This window comes from Dipodomys ordii, unplaced genomic scaffold (assembly GCF_000151885.1).
Source record: "Dipodomys ordii isolate 6190 unplaced genomic scaffold, Dord_2.0 Scaffold47, whole genome shotgun sequence".
NCBI lineage: Eukaryota > Metazoa > Chordata > Mammalia > Rodentia > Heteromyidae > Dipodomys > Dipodomys ordii.
In genome coordinates, this window is record NW_012267263.1 from 1,945,910 (window position 1) to 1,966,624 (window position 20,715).

Consider the following 20,715-nt stretch of genomic DNA (forward strand, 5'->3'; position numbering starts at 1 on the left):
CACAACTCCACCGCATCTTCCTCGCACTCTGTTTTTTAATGTAATTTAATTTTATGATAAAAGTGATGTACAGAGGGGTTACAGTTACATAAGTAAGGTAATGAGTACATTTCTTGTCGAACTTGGTTACCCCTCCCTCATTTTACTCCCACTTTCCCTCCCCGCTTGACTCCTCGCCTAGTTGTAAAGTTCATTTCCAACACAGTGTCTTGTGACTATTGCTGTTGCATTGGTTCACGTTTTGCCCTTTTTCTCCCCTTCTTTTCCACAAATCAGATAAATGTATATGAAAGACACAGTGTGCCAAAATCAAAAACTGTGACAACAGGGGATAAACCAAAGGAAAAAAGAAATCAAAGAAAAATAATAACTTCACACAGTGCATTAAAAACAACAGAAAACCCTCTTGTTTCCATATCTTGGAGTTCATGTTGATTAGCATCATTTTATATGATCATATGTACATAGCTACTGAGTTCATGTGATCCCTTCTTTTTCTGGGACCCATTGCCCTTATTTCTGCAGCTTGAGGTTATAGAATTTCAGTGATGTCCTTTCCTCCTGACACACCTCTCTTTGTCCAATCACTGGTGGCTCAGGCCTGTAATCCTAACTACTCAGGAGGCTGGTGATCTACTACTTTGGGCTTTTTGCTGGTGAACTGGGGATAAAAGTCTCACAGACTTTTCTGTCCAAGCTAGCTTTAAACCAGGATTCTCAGATCTCAGCCTCCTGAGTAGTTAGGATTACAGGCCTGAGCCACCAGTGATTGGACACTTATCTCCTTTAAGATCATCCCCAAGTCCATTCCTCTGCAGAAGTGAACCCCCTCTTTCTATCACTGTCATTCTGGGACCACACTTGCCTCCTCCCTTTTCTTCCTCTCCATCCCTATCTAGTACAGTGGTCTACTGGGATTTTCTCCATCATTGCTCTTAGTCTTGGCTCCTTTGTTATACTAAAAACAATTCTGGGGATTCAAATTTACGGTTCCAAGCCTTTCTTCCAAAGTATCCCTACCCATACAAAAAAAGACTCAGGAAGTTTTCAGTTCCAGGCCCTGGGTTCTAGGTAAACATGACAAGGAAATGGAAACCATTTTTGGTTTCTCAGTAGCAACCATGAGTCTTTGAAGTGACTCACACAGAACTTTGTAAATACAAGGTACAACCCCATAATAAAAAGTAATCAAAGGTCAAGTGAGGCCGCTCCTTAACAAATTAAATTTAGGGTAGGCTTTATTGCATTCACTTATAATATCATAGTTGTTTGGGAGGTAAAGGCAGGAGGATCACAACTTTAAAGTCAGTTAAAGCAAAGTTTTCAGGACCATATGTCCAACAAAATATGAAAACAAAAGGGCTGGGAATATGATTCAAGAAAGTACTTAAACCTGCAATCTTAGCTACTCAGGAGGCTGAGACCTAAGGATCATGGTTTGAAGCCAGCCTCAACAGGAAAGTCTGTGAGACTCTAATCACAATTAACCACCAAAAATCCAGAAGTGTGGCTCAAATGGTGGAGCATGAGCCTTGAGCAAAAAAGCTCAAGAACAGTGCCCAGGCTCTAAATTCAAGCCCTGAGACTGGCACAAAAAAATAAACAGAAGGGAAGGGAAGGGAAGGGGGAGGAGAGGGGAGGAGATGGGAAGGGAGGGGAAGGGAGGAAAGAAAGAAAGAAATAGAAAGGGGGAGGGAGGAAGGGAATAGGGAGGGAGGGAGAAGGAGAGAAGAAAGGAGGAAGGAAGGAAGGAAGGAAGGAAGGAAGGAAGGAAGGAAGGAAAGAAGGAAGGAAGGAAGGAAGGAAAGGCACAGAAGTTTCAGCTTGTCCAAACAAGCTGATACAGGCTTTTAAAGAAGAGACAAGACTAGAAATGCATCTTCCTTCTCCTGGCTGAGGGAAGAGGCAGGTGATAGGCCAGAAATCAGTGGGGCAGAAGAACCACCACCCTGCAATGCAATGGCCTGCAGGTTGCTAAGTGAAAAGATCCATAGTCCTGTGCCCACTGATAAAAAATAGACAAAGAACAAGGGGAAGAGGAGCCAGGCCTGACCTACAGATGACTCTTCAGTGACACCTTCCTAGTGTCATTAGTTCCTAGCAAATAAAGATTTCCCAAAGATGAGCTTCTTCCCTACCATAAATTTACCGTGCTATAGTATTTCATAAATCTGAAATTATAATTCTGTGTTTTAGGAATTTGTTTTTTGCAAACACACCTTTGAATTGGGCCTTCTTTGTTTCCACCAGCTTGAAGATGACAGACCATAGACATGTCAAGTGCTTGTTGGTGGCTCTCCTCATCTTGCCTTATGTGAGTCAGACGTTAAACTTTGAAAGAGGCCCAACCAAGTCTTCATGGGATCTCTGAGTTACTTCAATCACATTCAAATTATTCTGTCTGCTCCTCTATTCTAACTCCTGTACAGGTGATGTCAACTGCTGGGGACAACAGCCTTTTGTCATTGCTGTTTATTGGGCTACCACTCACTCCCAGGTCTTCAGCCCTAAAGGTAAGGAGAAAATGACCTTGGAACTTGAGAGAGAGAGGTTCAGTAGATGCCTTCTCTTTTCCTATGTGCAATCTCATCATTTCCCATTGTAATTTCTCCAAGTTACTTAGTTGTTGCTTGGTTGTTTGGTCAGGTTTTGGTGCATTTAAATAGGTAAAGAATTCCTACCCTACAATTAACCCCCTACAGCCAAAACAGAGACCAAGGCAGCCTGCAGGTGACATCCCTGGAAACAGCACAAAGGGAAGCCATATTTGCCAAGCACATCTTCCAGTGGGAGTAAAGAAGTCAGCTAACAGGAGCAAGTTGCTATGATGCTTGGGTGAGACTGTCCTTGAAGAGACAAGTTCAAGTACAGCAGTCCTCTGCCATGTTTCTTCCTTGCATTCCATCTAGTGCTCTGCAGGACTTGTTGTGAAGAGTGAGTTCTAAGCTTGACATCAAGACTGAATCATGGGCTAGGAAGTTGGCTCCATGGTAGAGTACTTGCCTCGCATGCATGAGGCCCTGGGTTCCATTCCTCAGTACCACATACACAGAAAAAAGCTGGAAGCAATGCCATGGCTCAAGTGGTAGGGCACTAGCCTTGAGCTGAAGAGCTGAGGGACAGTGCCCAGGCCCAGAGCTGAGCCCCCACTACCAACAAAAAAAAAAAGACAAACACTAGAATTACAATTACAGAAGTAATGTAAAGCAGCAAGGATTCACCTCATGTCTCTATACCTTCCTTCCTTAAAACTCTGCCTGTCTTCTAAATAAATGCTAAACAGAGATTTAAAGATGATGTAACAGTCTAAGGGACTTGTACAACTAGCCTACCAGCAGACTCTCCTGAGCCAGCTCGGCTTCCCTCACACTTTGCCATGATAGAAGAATGAAGTTGGCTTGAAATTCACCTCTTAAAGCCTCCTTTGATTCACTCATTCCTCCTGTAAGATTTGTGTCTATTTTTAAGTCTTGACATACCTCTCTTATGCATTCCCTACTAGAAAATGCCTTACAGAAAAGACAATATCTTACTTTTTTTCTTATAAGTACTCCACACAGAGATTCCACACTCAGTTAGGACTCTATGGAAGACCACATTTTCTAAAGAGAGCCATGTTGCAATCTCCCATTCCACATGCTCTGGTTAGGACCTGCTGAGACGTTGGGGTCTCTGTTGCTTCCCTTTGAATACAGGTGGGAGCTGTGGCTGCTCCACTCATGGAAATAAGGTAGAAGTGATACTATGTGACATCAGACTGGGTCACAGAAAGGAGAGAGCTTCTAGCTCTCCTCTCTTTGCAGGACAGTCATTCTGAGAAAGACAACCACCACATTGAGAGGAGGGTCCAGACTAACTTATGTGGAGAGGAACAGAGGCCCTGGCTAGTATCTTCCACTGACACACAAATGAACTAGCATTCAGATAACGGGTCTCCAGCCCTCAGGTCTTCCAGGAGAGGCTTCAGACTTGATGTAGTAGACATAAGCCTGACATAAGACACTGCCTGTTTCATATCCCAGGTCCAAAGAACAGAGTAGCAAGATAAGTTAGTGATATTAGGTGGCCATAAGGACTGGAGAAGGCTACATTATGAACAATTCCAAAGTTCCAAAGTCTCTGAGAAAAACTCAACAGTGTCTCCCTTATGCCCTGTCATTAAGGTGACCGATGCTTTGAAAGTCACAGCATCTCCATCACAGGCCTCCTCACTGCTTGACACAGGCTCAGAGTTTCCTAGCTATGATATCTATTCTCCATAATGACCCCCAAGAGACTTATTTCTAAACTAAGAAATGAGAGAGAGTACAAGAGTGTATGGAATTTGTCCAAGACAAACTGGAGCGCAGATTGCAGAGCCTAAGGGCAGAGAGACAGGTGACCTGTCCCAAATGACTCAGCTGGTAAAACAGAACTGAGGCTGCAAATCTGGGAAATACTGACCCCTTTAACAGCCATTAGCAATTGTCCAACTGATTTCTGAATGAAATGTCATAAAAGAAATGCCTTGGACCATGGGAGATTGAAGCTCATCTCAGGATCAAGATAGATGATTTAGAAGTGAAATTTCTCAGCATGCTCCAAACTCTTAAGTCTAAAGAAGCCTCAGAGCTTAAGACAGAGTATAAAAATGATAATGAAGCCCTGACAGGTGTTCCCTCTTCTTTCCCTTCATCATAATAGAACTCTTAGCTCCTGTAGGGCTGTGGCTCCAATGTACATCTTTCCATTCAGTCTCACGACCACTGTCTCTCAACCACATTTCCTTTATCAAGGTCAAGCTGTTCTGGAAAAAGAGGAATCAAAGGGAAAAGCCAATGACAAAATGCTTCTTCCAGAACTTACTAGCATCGAATCCTCGCAGGAGATATGTCTAAGTCACCAGCTACTCACATGTGAGAGGAACTTTCCCCACCCTAGACCAGAGTGTCTGTCACCAAGTACAGTGTTGGTGACTACACATAATAATGGCAGACATCCACCATTGCTTCTAGAGAAGGAACCAGAATCTTCTCTACAAATACTAGCCTATTTATGATCAAGGGCAAAGACCCTAACCAGATGGGATCTGTGCTCTACCAACTTATCTGATTCTGAAAGGTCAATGATTGGGCAAAAGGCCTTCAGCCTGACAAAGAACTAAAAAGAAAACTTTATTCTCAATTTCCATGCAGTCTTTACGTTTCTATACAACTTTTAATTCTCTGCAGAGCCTCAGAAACTAACCTTAGCCATCATAGAAAGGAGTTCTTTGAAGTGGAGTGAGATCTTCCCTAGGGAAGAGACACAGACAGGCTGCTCTTCCCTGGATGTGCCGAACTCATAATTGATAGAAAATCTCAACCCAAAGAAAGGAAATGTTAAATCTCTCTCTAATACTCTTCCTCTTTCATTTTCTCTCTCTTTCCCCCCTCACCTCTCTCTCACAGACACATGTATACACACTTCTTTTGGAATAATGCATATTTAGAACATTCTAGCAAAAGAAGACCTCACAAGTTGCTGAGAGAAAATTTCCAACCTCTTGCACCAATATAACCCATACAACAAACAATCAGTGTGGTGTGTAGGCTTCAGTGTATTATCCACACCAGGCTTCCTAAGGGCCAGTAGCTGGGAGCCCCCTCAGCTGCTATAGCCTGTGTAGGCAGGGCAACAACACACCTCTGCAGGACACTTTCTGTGTGTGTATCATCCTTAGAACATACAAGCAATGGTTGGAGTTCAAGATGCACTACCCCCAAAACATGGCAGCTCTGGAGTTGAGAAACTAACAAAAGAGGAAGGTCACTCTCACTTTCCCCTCCCCAAAGCAGATCCTAAGGCTCTCATTGCAGAAGTGCCCACCTGATACTCAGTAGAGCATCCTGATCTCTGAAGTCACAGGAGAGGAATACAAGAGAAGCTGAGCAAAAAAAGGTCAAGCAGCCGGTGGCTGCTACTAGCTACTCAGGAGGTTGAGATCTGAAGATCATGGTTCAAAGCCAGCCCAGGCAGGAAAGTTCTTGAGACTCTTATCTCCAGTAAACCACCAAAAAACTAGAAGTGGTGCTGTGGCTCAAGTGGTAGAGCACTAGCCTTGAGCTGAATAGCTAAGAGCTGAAGTCAGTACCCAGGCCTAGAGTTCAAGCCCCACAACCAAAAAAAAAGGTCAAGCAAAGTAACTTCAGGTACTTTGGCTAGTCCTACTTCTCTGTCTTGGGTCTCCACTTGCTTATGAAGGTTTCCTGTCTAATGCAAAATTTACATTAAATAAACTTGTATGCCCCTCTCTGGTTATCTGCCTTCTGTTACAGGGTAAGGAAAGATATTTTTTTACTCCTCCATGACCAGGAGTTCCCTGGGGCAGCCTTCTTCCACATGCTTCTATCTTCCCACATCATTCCAAGGAGTTCAAATCCACTCCCCTTTTCCCACTGCTATAAAAGTGCTCTCCAAGAACCAGTTGGAGTCACAATGATAGACATGAAAACAAAGAATTGTCCCAGCAAGGCAAAATTTACATCTGCAGAAGGGTGCCCAAAATCTGACAAGCATGCATACAGAGCAGGCAGGCTGCCCCTATTTATTCCTAACATAGTAGGCCCTGCCCCTGTGCTCAGAATGGTTGAGCTCAGGTTCACCATTTGCTTGTGATTGGTTGGTTTGAATAGGGTAAAATGTACTTATGTAAAGTGACTTTGAACTAATATTAACTGTACACATTCTCAAGCACCCTCTTCTTGCACAATCTGAGGTGTGTCTTCCATCCATCTTGAAAACAAACAAGTTTAAGACAAAACCTTACATTTCAAAAACACTTCCTTATCCCAAAGCAGTTCCTCTTTTCCTAAGAGCCAAGCCACCAAGTCAAAGCAGGAACTGCTATGCAACAACCTTTGATTGAAAAGACAGTTTTTCTCATAGTACTTGCAAGGAAGCAAACTTGTTTTGAATCAAGTAATCCTATGTGTGTTTGTTCAGAGCTAACCAGACATTTCCCCACCCTTACTGAAGGGAGGTGCTTTGGGGAGGCTGTGAGCACAGAATAGAGACTGGGGGGACAGAGCTTGTCACTCTATTTTGGACTAGGTCTAATTTTAATTAATTTAAAATTATAATACTATCTGATATATGCAAATAAGAAAGAGTTGATCCTAAAAACAAGCATTTGTAGTACAGGAGTGCACTCACTGGTTGTTTAAGAAACAAGCTGTACACAAGCCAGGATACCATAAAGACACTTGCACATCCATGGTCATTGCTGCACTATTCATAATAGCCAAGTTATGGAAACAGCCCAGATGTCCTGTCCTACAGTAGGTAAGTGGATCCAAAAACTGTGGTACCTATACACAGTAGAATTTTATACAGCCATTAGAAAGAATAAGATTATATCATTTGCAGGGAAATGGATGGAGCTAGAACAAATCATATTAAATGAAGTAATCCAAGCTCAGAGAGATAAGCGGTGCATGTTTTCTCTCATATGCAGAAGTTGGATTTAAAATACACCAGGACATAATAATTTATACAGGACTTTAGCTATTCACACAGTGAGACCAAAGGAGGATACTCGTAGGGAAAGAACACAAAAACACAATGCCTATGTTCCTCTGAGCACCTCTGATCCAGGAAATGAAAAAAAATGAGGTTTCTCCTTTGCTGTTTTTTTTTCTTTTCTTTTGTTTGCTCATGTATCAGTCTTTGGGAGGGTAAGGGGGGAGCACAGAAATGGAGAGACAAAGGGTGAACAAGTTCAGCAGTGGTACTTACTATACACTATGTTGAAAATGAACTATATAATTTGTGGGTAGGGATGGAGGGTAAAACGGGGGAGAGCAAGGGAAGGAGTAACATTGTCTAAAAAGAAATGTGTTCTTTACTTGACTTATGGAACTATAACCCCTCTTCATCGCTTTTACAATAACAATAAAAAATTTTAAAGAAACAAGTTATGTTCATATATATGCTGCCATTAAGGCAAAAGTAGAAATTCGGAAGCAAGATATATATCTGTATCTATAGCTATAGATAGATACAGATATAGCTATCCTTGCCACTCTCAGATGTACCAAGGCAGAAGGAGGAAGCCCACATGGCTGGGGGAGGGTCTCACAGAGTCCTCAAATCACACACAGAACATCCCTTGCTTACATGCTCATTTTTAGGCATGTTCAGATATCACCTCCTAGTCCCTGCTATCGATCATCCCTTTTTGTATTTGAATATAAATATTCCACCTATTGCCACTATTCCTCAAAAGCACAATTTGCTCTTAACAATGAAACAATTAGGACCACATCTCATCTGTGCCATAGATACCACAGAAAAATAGGAACCAAAAATAAACTCAAAAACTTCAAGACTTGAGCAAACCAAAAGCTCTAAACTAACCCAACATATTTCTTTAAAAGATAAAAAAAAATGCTTTACCTGTGGCTGTAACGAATGTCTATTGTCAACCCGAGCTGTAATTAAGAAGAAAGAGAAACACAAATTAAATAAGATCAAGAACCTGCTGAATGCACAAGCAAATTAAGCCAATATGGGCAATTATTTTCTAAACATTTCCTTAAGTGACTTGTGGTTAATGCTTCACAGAGAATATCAAGTCATAGAGCTTTGGTTTCCATTACTTTTAAAGAACCATTGTGTTTGAAAGGGTATAAAGAAGTGCAGAATATTTTACTATGGATCAGACAGAAACATCCTTCCTCAGGAATGACTGGCAGAATGAGGTTCTTTTAGCTCTGGGATAACCAAGAAGGGGTGGGTGGCAGCATGTGTCTGACACCAGGGTTAGATTAGGACAAGAAAGCCACGAGTAGGTATCCTATCACACCCATCCCAGGAGCAAAAAGTGGAGCACAGTCCTTGGCACAGGCTGAAATTTTCTTAAGAAAGATCCAGAAATACAACAAATCAAAGAAAGGTTGGACAAATGGGATTGCATGAAGCTGCAGAGCTTCTGCATGGCAAAGGACATGGCTAGCAAGATCAATAGAAAGCCCACGGATTGGGAGAAGATCTTCACTAGCCATACAACCGACAAGGGTCTCATATCTAAAATATACTTAGAACTCAAAAAATTAAATCCTCCAACAATAAATCCTCAAAGAAACAACTTCCTGATTAACAAGTGGGCTAAAGAGAAACTTCTCTGAAGAGGAAATAAGAATGGTCAATAGACACATGAAGAAATGCTCAACTTTTCTAGCCATAAAAGAAATGCAAATCAAAACAACCCAGTTAGAATGGCTATATAACAACAGATGCTGGAGGGGATGTAGCCAGAAGGGAACCTTACTGCATTGTTGGTGGGAGTGTAAACTTGTTCAACCACTTTGGAAAGTAGTGTGGAGGTTCCTTAAAAGACTATGCAATAGAGCTCTCCTATGAACCAGCAATCCCACTTCTGGGCATTTACCCAAACGATCACAAACAAGCCTACACTAATGTTACCAGCACAACTATGTTTATTGCAGCATTATTTACCATAGCTAAGATATGGAACCAACCCAGATGCCCCTCAGTAGATGAATCAAGTAAATGTAGCATATATATGTATATATATATATATGTGCATATTATATATAATTATATATACATATATATGTATATATATGCATATTATATATGTGCAAATTGGAATTCTATGCTTCCATCAGAAAGTATGATACTATCCCATTTGTTAGGAAATAGAAAGACTTGGAAAAAATCATATTAAGTGAAATAAGCCAGACCCAAAGAAACATAGGTCCCATGGTTTCCCTTATTTGCAATAATTAGTATACATCTAGGATAATCTTAGCAGATGAGCATAAAAGTTCAATACTTATATACATATGGCCATATAAAATATGCTACATGAAATGAACCGTAAGACATGGACACAAGAGGTTTTACATTTGGTTATTTTTAATGTACTGTGTGATTTTTTTGTTTCTTTTGTATGTTCTTCCCTCCTGTTGTCACTGTATTTGATTTTGGTACCCTGGTATTGTATATGCATTTATTTGAATTAGGGAAGGAAAGGGGAACAACAGAATGGTGAGACAAAGGACAAGGTGGGAACCAATGCAACAGTGATATACACAAGGCAATACATTGGAAATTATCTATACAACTTGGGGGTGGGGGATTGGGGGAGGTAAAGTAAGAGAAAAATGAGGCAAGGGGTAACAACTTTGACAAGAAATATACTTCTTACCTTCCTTATATAACTGTAACCTCTCTGTACATCACTTTGACAATAAAAAATAAAGTAAAATAAAGAAAGGGGTGGAGTGGGGTCAAGAGTGAAGGGCTAGAGAAATGAAGAGGAGAGGGAGGCAGAATACAGTTTACAATTCAATGTCTACCCTGCAAAATTAAGAAAGCAAGGGAAGAGGTGGGCTTGGGAAGGTTTGGTTGAGAATATTGAAAGGGGTGGCATCAATCAAGATGTATTGTATTCATATACTGCTTTGTTAAATGGCAACTCCTTTGTACAACTACTTAAAGATAATACAGATTACTAAATTAATTTAAAAATTAAATTAAAAAGTGGAGCCCAGGCCATCAAAGAGAAACTGGCCTGTAGGACCAGGAGTGACCTAGAAATCAGCTCAGCACTCACAACCCCACCAGCTCATGGGCAGCATGCCTCAATTCTGAGCAGCAGAGAAACTGACTCAAAAATACACACGTGACCTGAAGAGATCCTGCACTCTTCTAGATACAGAGGCCACAGGAAACTGAGGTGGAACTACAATTTCTCCCTTCTCCTGAAGGGTTGTGGTGCAAACCCCTCTAGGTTATTTGGGGAGTCAGTCAGAAGGCTGGGAAGTTAGCCTGTGCACAAAAAGGCAGCAGCCAATCACAACAAACACATGTCAGTCAACCAGATTCCTGTGTATCAGCAAGTCACTGAGTCTCACAGACAGCCTTTATTTCCCAACTGAAAAATGAGCAAAATAGTGATTATCTCACAACAGTAAGATGACCATGAAGCAATTTTTCTGTAATTGACTAGTTGACTAGGTGTACCTACTCTCTGATGGACTAAAATAAAACTCTTTGAATATTAGCAACCACTACTAGTATTATATACAGGCAATGCCCAATTTATGAAAAGGTGCAGGTGGTCCAATAATTTTTCAATTGTTTTTAGAACTTTGGAAATTATGTAAAAAACAATGATCAGTGTCTAATGCCCTATTCAACAAGTCCCTTGAATGTATGTGCCCAGAAGCACATAAGAGCTAGAGACTTGACTCAAGTGGTAGAGCAACCATGGCCTAATAATCATGAGGCAAGTTCAAACACCAGTACTGCCAAAAATCAGAAAATCTTGTGTCATCTCTAATACCTTTTCTGTGCAAGAAGTCTAAGCTACACTTTAAGATCCCCAAATATCATGGTTTCTTTGAGAGTCTCCAATATGGTTGGGAGTAGAGATAGAAGATGTCATTTCTGGTGTTTCCCTAGGTGGTGTAAGGTAACAGATGGGACTCCAGCAGAGGTACAAAGTAGAGAGAAGACAAGGAGAGGGGAAAGTGGCTGAGCTAAGAAAGCCCAGTGTCTGAGCTAAGAAATCCCAGTGTCACTGTCCAGTTTGACATACTGCAGAATCCCTTGGCTAGTGCTGGAATATATTAGTTGCAGGACAGTTCAACCTTGTGTTGTTACTGCAGGCATGGAAAAGCAGGACCAAAGATGGTGTGAGTGATCAGGAGTCAGGGCCAGTTCACCTCAGTTCACTCAATGGTCTATCTCAACTAAAGTACATTTTCCTTGGGATTTAAGCAAACAGAAGAGAAAGATGTCTTGGGTCTATCAAAAATGTAAAAGACAAGGAGTAAGTTACTTTAGGGAAAAATGAAAGAAAAGAAAAGCAAAAACTATAGCCAGAAAGGTCAGGATGAGTGATTTAACAGATTTCATAGGCTGGGTCACTTTACACTTCCTGAGGTTAAAAAGTTCTGGATGATAGTTCAGCTAATTATAAGATAATTTTACTGAATGAATATTTTGATGTTTTGGAGTGCAGTTTAATTGGTGACTTTTCTACAGTTGAAAGATAAGCCTTTGCTGGAATAAGGAGAGGAAATGGGGATGGGAGGGGTAAGAACAAGAAGAAAGCTGAAAGTTATTCAATGGCAGCTGTGCAGGTTAAAAGCTGGGAAATCAATCTTTTAAGAAAGTGAAACCTTTTTATTTGTCTTTTCTCAGTTTCTGAATCAAATATGTTTTGTTGTCATTCTTGAAAGGATGCCCTTGAATTGTGGAAACACCAGTGGACAGCATCAGTTTTCACCAAATATCAGTCATGGCATCCTGTGGGCGTCTATGAGAACAGGCAGTTCAGGGACCAAGATGACAGGACATATGCCAAGGCCCTGAGGCTCTGTGGAGTCCATTGTGGATGGAACCAGGGCATTTCACAGTTGCTCTTGCCATGTGGTTGAAGCCTCACACAACATGCCTTGAATCTAATCAAGCACCCCTGAAAGGGCTGGGGAGGAGGGGAGAGGAGGGATGGGTAGGAGCAGTGTAGAAAGTTCTGGAGGGTCTTGCTTTGAAAGCCCAAGTTGGAATGGGCCAATGAAGCAAAGCTGAGTGAGGAGTCTTTGTATACCTATTCTGCCTATTTCCTACCATGGTGAACACCAGATTCAGGCCCCTGTATAATCTGCTGCGGGATGAGTTAGAGCCTTTCCTCTTTCAGCCTTAAGAACCAGCACTGGGCTGGGCATGTGGCTTAGTGGTAGAGAGCTTGCTAGCATGCATGAAGCCCTGGGTTTGATTCCTCAGTACCACATAAACAGAAAAAGCCAGAAGTTTTGCTGTGGCTCAACTGGTAGAGTGCTAGCCTTGAGCTGAAGCAGCACAAGGAGAATGCTCAAGTCCTCAGTTCAAGCCCCAGTCCTGGCAAAAAAAAAAAAAAGAAGCAGTATGGCTACTACCACCTCCTTGAGAACCCTCATCCTACAAGATGACAATCCAGGCAAGCTGTTTCCTTCTAGAACCTATGTCAGCAGCTCAGAAACACTGTATGCAAGTCCCATATACATGTGCATGCATGTACATGTGCATTAACCCACACACAGACACACATCTGTACACCTTACACACATATACACAACTCAGACATGCGTGTACTCTCACTGCACATCATGTACACACTTACTAAAATGTGCACACATCTGCTTGCACAATACTGCATGTACAGAGGTACCACATACACATCATAAAGATGTACATGCAATGCATATCCATGTGTAGGGGTACACTTTGGCATTCAGAGACCTCTATAGAGCCACTCAGACAAAGGGAGGCCTTAGACAATTGACCTCTTTGCTACTGGTCTCAGCAGGGCCCCACAGGAGAAAAGGGAGGGAGGCCATTGGGTTGGACCTCTGACCCCTGCCCAGCCAGGCTGAGGCTTGGGGACACAGAGGTCACTGGGAGTTTTCGGGGCCCTCCTTGGGGAATGCCCCTTAGGACACTCTGTAAATGCTGCCAGAACATAATTTACAAACTCCCCTTTAGAGAGCTCCTTTTTTTTTAGATTTATACAATTTGTTAGTAACAAAATTAAATCATATTTTAATGGCCAGGAAAGAGTAATTTTAACTTTTTTTCCCCCAAAATCTCCACCAGCTACAAAACCCTTTTTCCTACTGCTTCAATCTGAAAGTGCTCCTTTTTTGGACCAGCTGACTGAGGCAGCTGTTTTGTATCAAGCCTGGGGGTTTTCTCTGCATGACCCAGGGAGCTCAGACACCAGGCAGCCCTTCCTGCATTAAAGGGTAATCTGAGAATAATTTGCCATAACACACCCAGAAGTGCTCCAGCTGCAGCCCGATACACCATATAAAGCACCAAGCAGACAGCATGCGTCTTGTAAAATAATAATCATCATTTCTAAAAACACATTTTAATATACATTATAGTTTTTTTTAAAGAAATGGCTGAAACAACCATAGAGACAGCATGGAATTCCCTTCTGTGTTCACAGGTCATCAGGAAGTGTTTCTTCCCCAACACCCGCCTGACTGCAGGGCCCCGCGTAGCTGGAAACTGATCTCTGCCTACCGTACTTCTTATTCAAGGTGCTCTCTGTCCCCCTCCTTCCCTCTGTCTGTCTGTCTCTGTCACTCTGTATGTTTGTCTTTCTATCTCCATCTATACCTCTGTCTCTGTCTGTCTCTGTCTTTGTCTTTGTCTCTATCTGTCTCACACACACATACACACCACACACACACACACACACACACACACCACACACACACATAAAGAGCCAAAGTGTGAACAGAACAATTCCTACAGGTCCACAGCCTGGCCAGGACACCCCTCATAAGTAGTTTCGGTATGGTCACACAGAATCATGTTAAGGAAAGATTCTCACATGAACAGAGCCGTAACATGGAGAAAAGATTACACAGCAATGTAGACAGAATTTTATAGAAATAGCCACAGTATTGACAGAGTTCCACACAAACAGAACCAGGACCCATAAGAGTAAGTGAGCAGAGAAGTGATGCATAAAACAAAAACAAATTACCTGTCCACACCACCCTAGTGATACTAAGGCTTTAACAGAGGACCTTGTGCTTGCTAGGCAGGTACATCCCCAGTCCTTTTTGCTTTCAAAATAAGATCTTGCTTTTTGTTTAAGTTGGACTGAACAGTGATCCTCCTATTTATGCTTCCCATGTAGCTGAAAAGACAGCTAACACACTACTGCACCCAGGGTTCTTGTTTTTTGGTTTTGTTTTGTTTTGTTTTGTGCCAGCACTGGGGCTAGAGCTAAGGACCTGGGAACTGTCCTGAGCTTTTGTGCTCAAGGCTAGTACTCCACCACTTGAGCCAATGCTCTACTTGTGGCCTTTATCTGGTGCTTAATTGTAGATAAAAATCTTATAGACTTTCCTGCCAGGACTGCTTTGAACCACGATCCTCAGATCTCAGCCTCCTGAGTAGCGAGGAACACAGGTGAGAGCCACTGGTGCCCAGCTGCACCCAATTTTGTATTGTGAGATGGTGTCTCTTGAACTTTTGTCCAAGTTGCCTTGACTCACAATCCTCCTGGTCTCAGCCTCTAAAAAAATTAGAATTACAGGTATACATTATCATATCTGACATAAAATGGATTTTTTTATTGTGAAAATATCGTATAGAGGGGTTACAATTACATGGGCAAGGTAATGAGTACATTTCTTATCAAGCATTGTAGCCTCCTCCTTTGTTTCCCCTTTCCATCCCTTCCCATCCTCCCCCTCCCCCCACCAAAGTTGTAAAGTTTGTTTTTCGACATAACTACTTGTACATCTCATTGTTGCAATGCATCCAGCTGTATCCCTATTTAAAAGATTTGTTTTTCCCCTTCCCCTCCACAAATTATACCGACATCAAATACAGTGAAAGCAGGAGTTATACCGTGGGGGAGAGACAAACAGAGCAACAAAGAAATAATCTTATAAATGTGTTAGAAACAATCGCAAGAAAGAAAAAAACATTTGAATACTTATCTTGGGGTTCATTTCCCTAACATCAACTTATCTGTAGAATGGATTTCTTTAACCCCTTCTCCACTCTCCCAGATACTCTCCGCTGATAAACAAAGACTCCATCCTAGCCCTATAGGGGCTGGTCTTCCTCATGAACCACCTTAGCCTCTCTGACCCTCTAAGTTTAACTCTCAAACCCCATCACATTCTCCACACCATGCACTCTCTCTCTACCACAGGTGTCTCCCAGGGCTTTTTTTAGGCTCTTGCTGCTTCCTTTGCTAAGCTAACCATGCTGAGCTAAGAGATGCTTGTGATTAGCAGCCAAAATTTGACCTTTGTGGTCAAATCTTGTAACCTTTACTGCCTCTGTTTCCTCAATGAGATGTGAAGCTCATACTCTCTTCTTTAATGGGGACTGATTCAGGGAGATTAACTTAAACCTCACACACAAGGACCAGCATTATTTGCCTCCTGGGAAACTGGGAGAAACAAAAATTTTTAGACTTCCCTCAGACCCATTGAATCAGAAAATGTGATTTTAGCTGGCCTTCTGATATTGGGTTTGAGAAGCTTTGATGAGATAATATGTGGAAAGAACTCAGCAACACAATTAGCACCTCTGAAACTTCTAGGTGCTGATGGTGATGATGATGATGATGATGATGATGATACTGATGCAAATGCTTAAAGTGAAATGTCATGTTTCTTTGTTAATGTCCTCTAAGTGGCATTTCAATGTCTTCAGCTCCAGGGACTGTATTCACTGTGAACTCAATCTCTTTGGCAGACATGAGGGAAATGGAGCCTCCTGGTGCTGACAGGAGACCCACACTGAGTAGGCAGAGGTGCCCTCAATGTTCTGCTTACAAGCAAGGACAGGATGGGGCTGGCTTCCCCAATGCACCACAGCTCTCCTTTCTGTCATTCCCACCAAGAGAGGAGAAAGAAAACAAGATAGGTAGGAGGAAGAAAAATAGCAACACATTTTTCATTATTGAGTTTATTTCATGAGGTTACTCTTCCCTATCCCTTGAAATTAAACTTTTTAAAAAAATGAAAGAAACTAAAGAACATATCATACTTAAGGTTGGGAAAAGAAGAGGGTGTGTGTGTGTGTGTGTGTGTGTGTGTGTGTGTGTGTGTGTGTGCATGTTACATTTTTCCCCCAGATTTTTCAGAAAGCCAGTCATTCATATCAGGAGCTTTCAAGGGCAGATGTGAAACAGGAGTTGCTAAATCAGTGGAAATTAGCTCAGAACTAACGGTGAAAGCTAAGCAGGTTTCTTAGGTTGTCTAAACATGCTCTTTTTGTGTCTTTAACCCCAAATGATGGAAAATATAATAGCACACTGCCATCCCCCAGTCCCCAATCCATGTACTACCACCTCAACTAAAATCTGGAGCACTACCTTGAGGCATGAGGCCAAAGCTAAACGCCACCTTGACCCCACAAATACCTGAGGACCCTACACACACCTGAAGAAGACGCTAGGGCCTGGGAAGGTGGGAAGAGTGCTTGCCTTGCATGCATGAGGCCCTGGGTTTGATTCCTCAGAAAAATCCAGAAGTTGTGCTGTGGCTCAAGTGGTAAAGCACTAGCCTGAGCTGAATAGCTGAGGGACAGTGCCCAGGCCCAGAGTTCAGGCCCACAACTGACAAAAAAAAAAAAAAGAAATGCACTAGCCCTCAACCTAGAGTGGAGATACCACATGAAGATGTTAGCAAATAATAAATTGTGGCTAGGTGCTGGTGGCTCACATCTGTAATCTTAGCTACTCAAGAGGCTAGGATCTGAGGATCCTGATTCAAAGCCAGACCAGGAGGAAAAATCCATGAGACTCTTATATGCAATTAACCACCCAAAAGCTAAAAGTAGAGATATTATTCAGCCAGCCTAGAGTAAAAAAAAAAGCTAAGCAAAAGCATGAGACCCTGAGTTTAAGCTCCAGTACTCTCTCTCTTTCTCTTTCTTTCTCTTTCTCTCTCTCTCACACACAGAGATTTATAAATGCCATTAAAAGAAAAAATATAAAAACAGAGAAGGAAATACACCAAGTAACAAACATATGGGAAAATCACCAACCTCATCAAAAACGCTACATAATGGACTGTGTGATGTGACAGTATGAGATGGTGATCACTTATAGCAAGAGTTCCTAAGAACCTACCTTCATTCCAACGCATTTCCTAGTCACATGACCTGGGGCAAGTGATTCAATCTCGCTGATCATAATCTTGAGGATTACAATCACTGTACACTTGTTGAGAGGGCTGGATGAGACAAAGTATGCAAAGTGTCCAGTCCCAAATGAATACTCTGTACCTGCCAGTCATTGCTGTGTTCACAGGATTCCCATGTGGAAAACAGCCAAGTGACAGTAAACATGAGCAAGTGGGAGGAGCTCATTTGTAAGGTATCTGTAGCCTTAAAACTCAGTGCAGCTCTTTTGGAAAATGATTTGACAAAAGGTATTATGGAGTCATGATCACATCAATACTTTCAGGTTGTCCATAAGAAAATAATTTTTAAAAAAAGTAAAAAGCCAAAGATGCACACAAGGTAAAAATGGAAAGAGTGTAGATAGCTACAAATAAGGGAGATTAAAACAGCAAACATGCTCTACTCAATATATTGTTGGTATTATAAGTTATCATATAGCAACTTGAGAAACAGGCTTAAGATGTAATATGAAAAGGCCAAGTCTTTCCATTTAAAGAAACATAAGTCCCATGGTTTCCCTTATTTGCAATAACTAGTATGTCTAGGACAAGCAGAAAAGGTCAAATGCTATGTACATATGACCATATAAGATGATGTTAAGGAAAATGAACCCCAAGACAGGAACACGATTTTTTTCTTTCTTGCTATTGTTTCTAACGTATTTATAATGTACTATGTGATTTTTTTTTGTTTCTTTGTATGTTCCTCCCCCATGGAATAACCCGTGTTTTCACTGTGTTTGATTCCAGTGCCCTGCATCTTGTATATACACTTCTCTAATTTGGGGAAGAGAAGGGAAAAAACAAAATGCTTAAATTGGGATACAGGTTGACTCATTGTAACAATGAGATGCACAAAACACTGTGTTGAAAACGAGGTTTACAACATGGGGCGCAGGGGGGGGGAGTTGTGAAGGTGGGAAGGAAGGGATGGAAGGGGAAAAACAGAGGAGGAAGCAGCATTGCTTGATAGGAAATGTACTCATTACCTTGCTCATGTAACTGTAAACCCTCTGTACAGTATTTTTTCAGTTAAAAAAAGTACAAAAACAAAAAGAAAAAAGAAAAGACCAAATCACAATCACTAAGCATTTGCACACTGAGATGACAACCACATAAAAAGTAAGCCAGGGGCTCCCCCACCCAATCATTCTCAGCTTGCCTGCTCAGTCCCTCTCTAGAATCAGTGTCTCCAGCAGAGCTGGCTTAGATCCTGTCCTTCCTACAATACCACTTCTGTCTCCTAGAGAGTGTCACCTTCCCTCACAGGAAGCATGGCAAATACTGCCACTGAGGCTGCCTCCTCCAGTTGAAAACCCAGAGCTGATATCCCAGAAGTCTACTGTAAACCTTCTGGGCCATGAGATAAAGCCTCCTCACCTGTTCTTAGTCCCTTTCTAATCACTCCAACCCTCTCATTCCTGTCCAGCACACAAAACATAGGCCATGGGTCCATTCCCTTTCACATTCCATCCTATCCACCCTCAATGCCCTTCTCACATCATTCATATCCCAAATTAATCCCATAAACTCCTAACCATCCCCATCCCCAGGAGGCCTTCATGCTCTACCCTGGCTTTCACCCAGCCCTCTTCAGACTACTTCAGCATAACATATATGGAAGCTGCTGTCTGTGTGCAGATCTTTTCCCACACTGTCCGAAGCCAGCTGCTCATCTTCCATCCATGTCCAGTCTTGTGCCAGACCCACAACAGGACTTTTGTGTTGCTTTCATTTTTTTCTGTCTAGTGTGATTGTGTAGTTTTCTGTGCACATTATAGGCTCATGACTGTAATTCTAGCTACTCAAGAGGCTGAACTGAAGATCACAGGTTGAAGCCAATCCAGGAAAGAAAGTCTGTGAGACTCTTATCTCCAATTAACCAGCAAAAAGCCAGACGTGAAACTGTGGTTCAAACAGCAAATTTGAGCAAAAAAAAGCTATGAGACAGCACCCAAACTCTGAGTTCAAGTCCCAATACTAGCACACACACACACACACACACACACACACACACACACACACACACACACACACTTCCCTTGTCTTGGGAAGCTGGAAGAACATCTTTGAGATCTTTGAGGCTCTTGGAGTCTCTTGTGGACTCCAACAGTTTTCTCACCATGTAGAGGGAGCCACATTCATACTGAGTAGCCAGCGGTAGGACAAGAGTTCCCACAGACTCCTGAAGGCATTACAAATGAACTGCACACAAAGATCTTAATTGCTTGTGTGTGTGCGCGCGCGTGTGCATGCACGTGCACAAGCGTGCCTGTCCTGGGGCTTGAACTCAGGGCTCTGGCTCTATCCCTGAGCTTTTTTGCTCAAAATGAGTACTCTACCACTTAAGCCACAGCTTTTGTAGTGCATCATTGGAGATAAGAGTCTCACAGACTTTCCTGCCTGGACGGGCTTCAAACTGCAGTACTTTATCCAGTCTTAGTCAGTGATCACTTACCCTGGGGCAGGAAAGAAATGAACCAGGTACCTCCTTGGCCCCAGAGGTCTCAATGAAGTTCCCACAGTATCACATTCTGAGCCACATACTGAAAGAAGAGAGCTTCTCTCTACCCACATGACTGGTCATCTCTGGGACCCACTGCATGTGATAGTCTACACCCTCCAAGGAGTGCAGGTAGGCTTGTTTGAAGGTTCATCCTCTAGTCAGCAAGATCTGATCTTCTGGCACCTACATTAATAGAAGCTAACAAATGGGTAAGCAAGAGAAGGGAAAATGCCTTAAATGGCTCCTCATAAGGAATCTCATTCTTGAACATCTTCCATTAATACCCCTCTAACAGCCAGGATAGAAGAACATAGATCTGAGGACAGGCAGGACCTCCCTTGCCATTGACCATGAGTCCAGGGCATTAGAATCCAGCTTTAATGGACTGCACTTCAAGTCATAGTTGGGTAAAGACAGACATTCTTGTCACAACATTTCCCATGTAGTCACTGTATATTTGCTGGACCATGAGATACAAAGGTGGCTCATCAGTGTTATGCACTGGAAGTT

At 42.1% G+C, this 20,715-nt stretch overlaps 1 protein-coding gene across 1 annotated transcript in view; it reads right to left on the reverse strand.

Annotated features, from left to right (window-relative positions):
* The window catches only part of Acoxl (acyl-CoA oxidase-like), a 278,059-nt gene that overhangs the window by 219,281 nt on the left and 38,063 nt on the right, over nucleotides 1-20,715 (reverse strand). Inside the window, 1 exon segment of the mRNA XM_013019717.1 lies at nucleotides 8,416-8,450. Within this exon segment, the coding sequence (XP_012875171.1) occupies nucleotides 8,416-8,450 (35 nt within the window).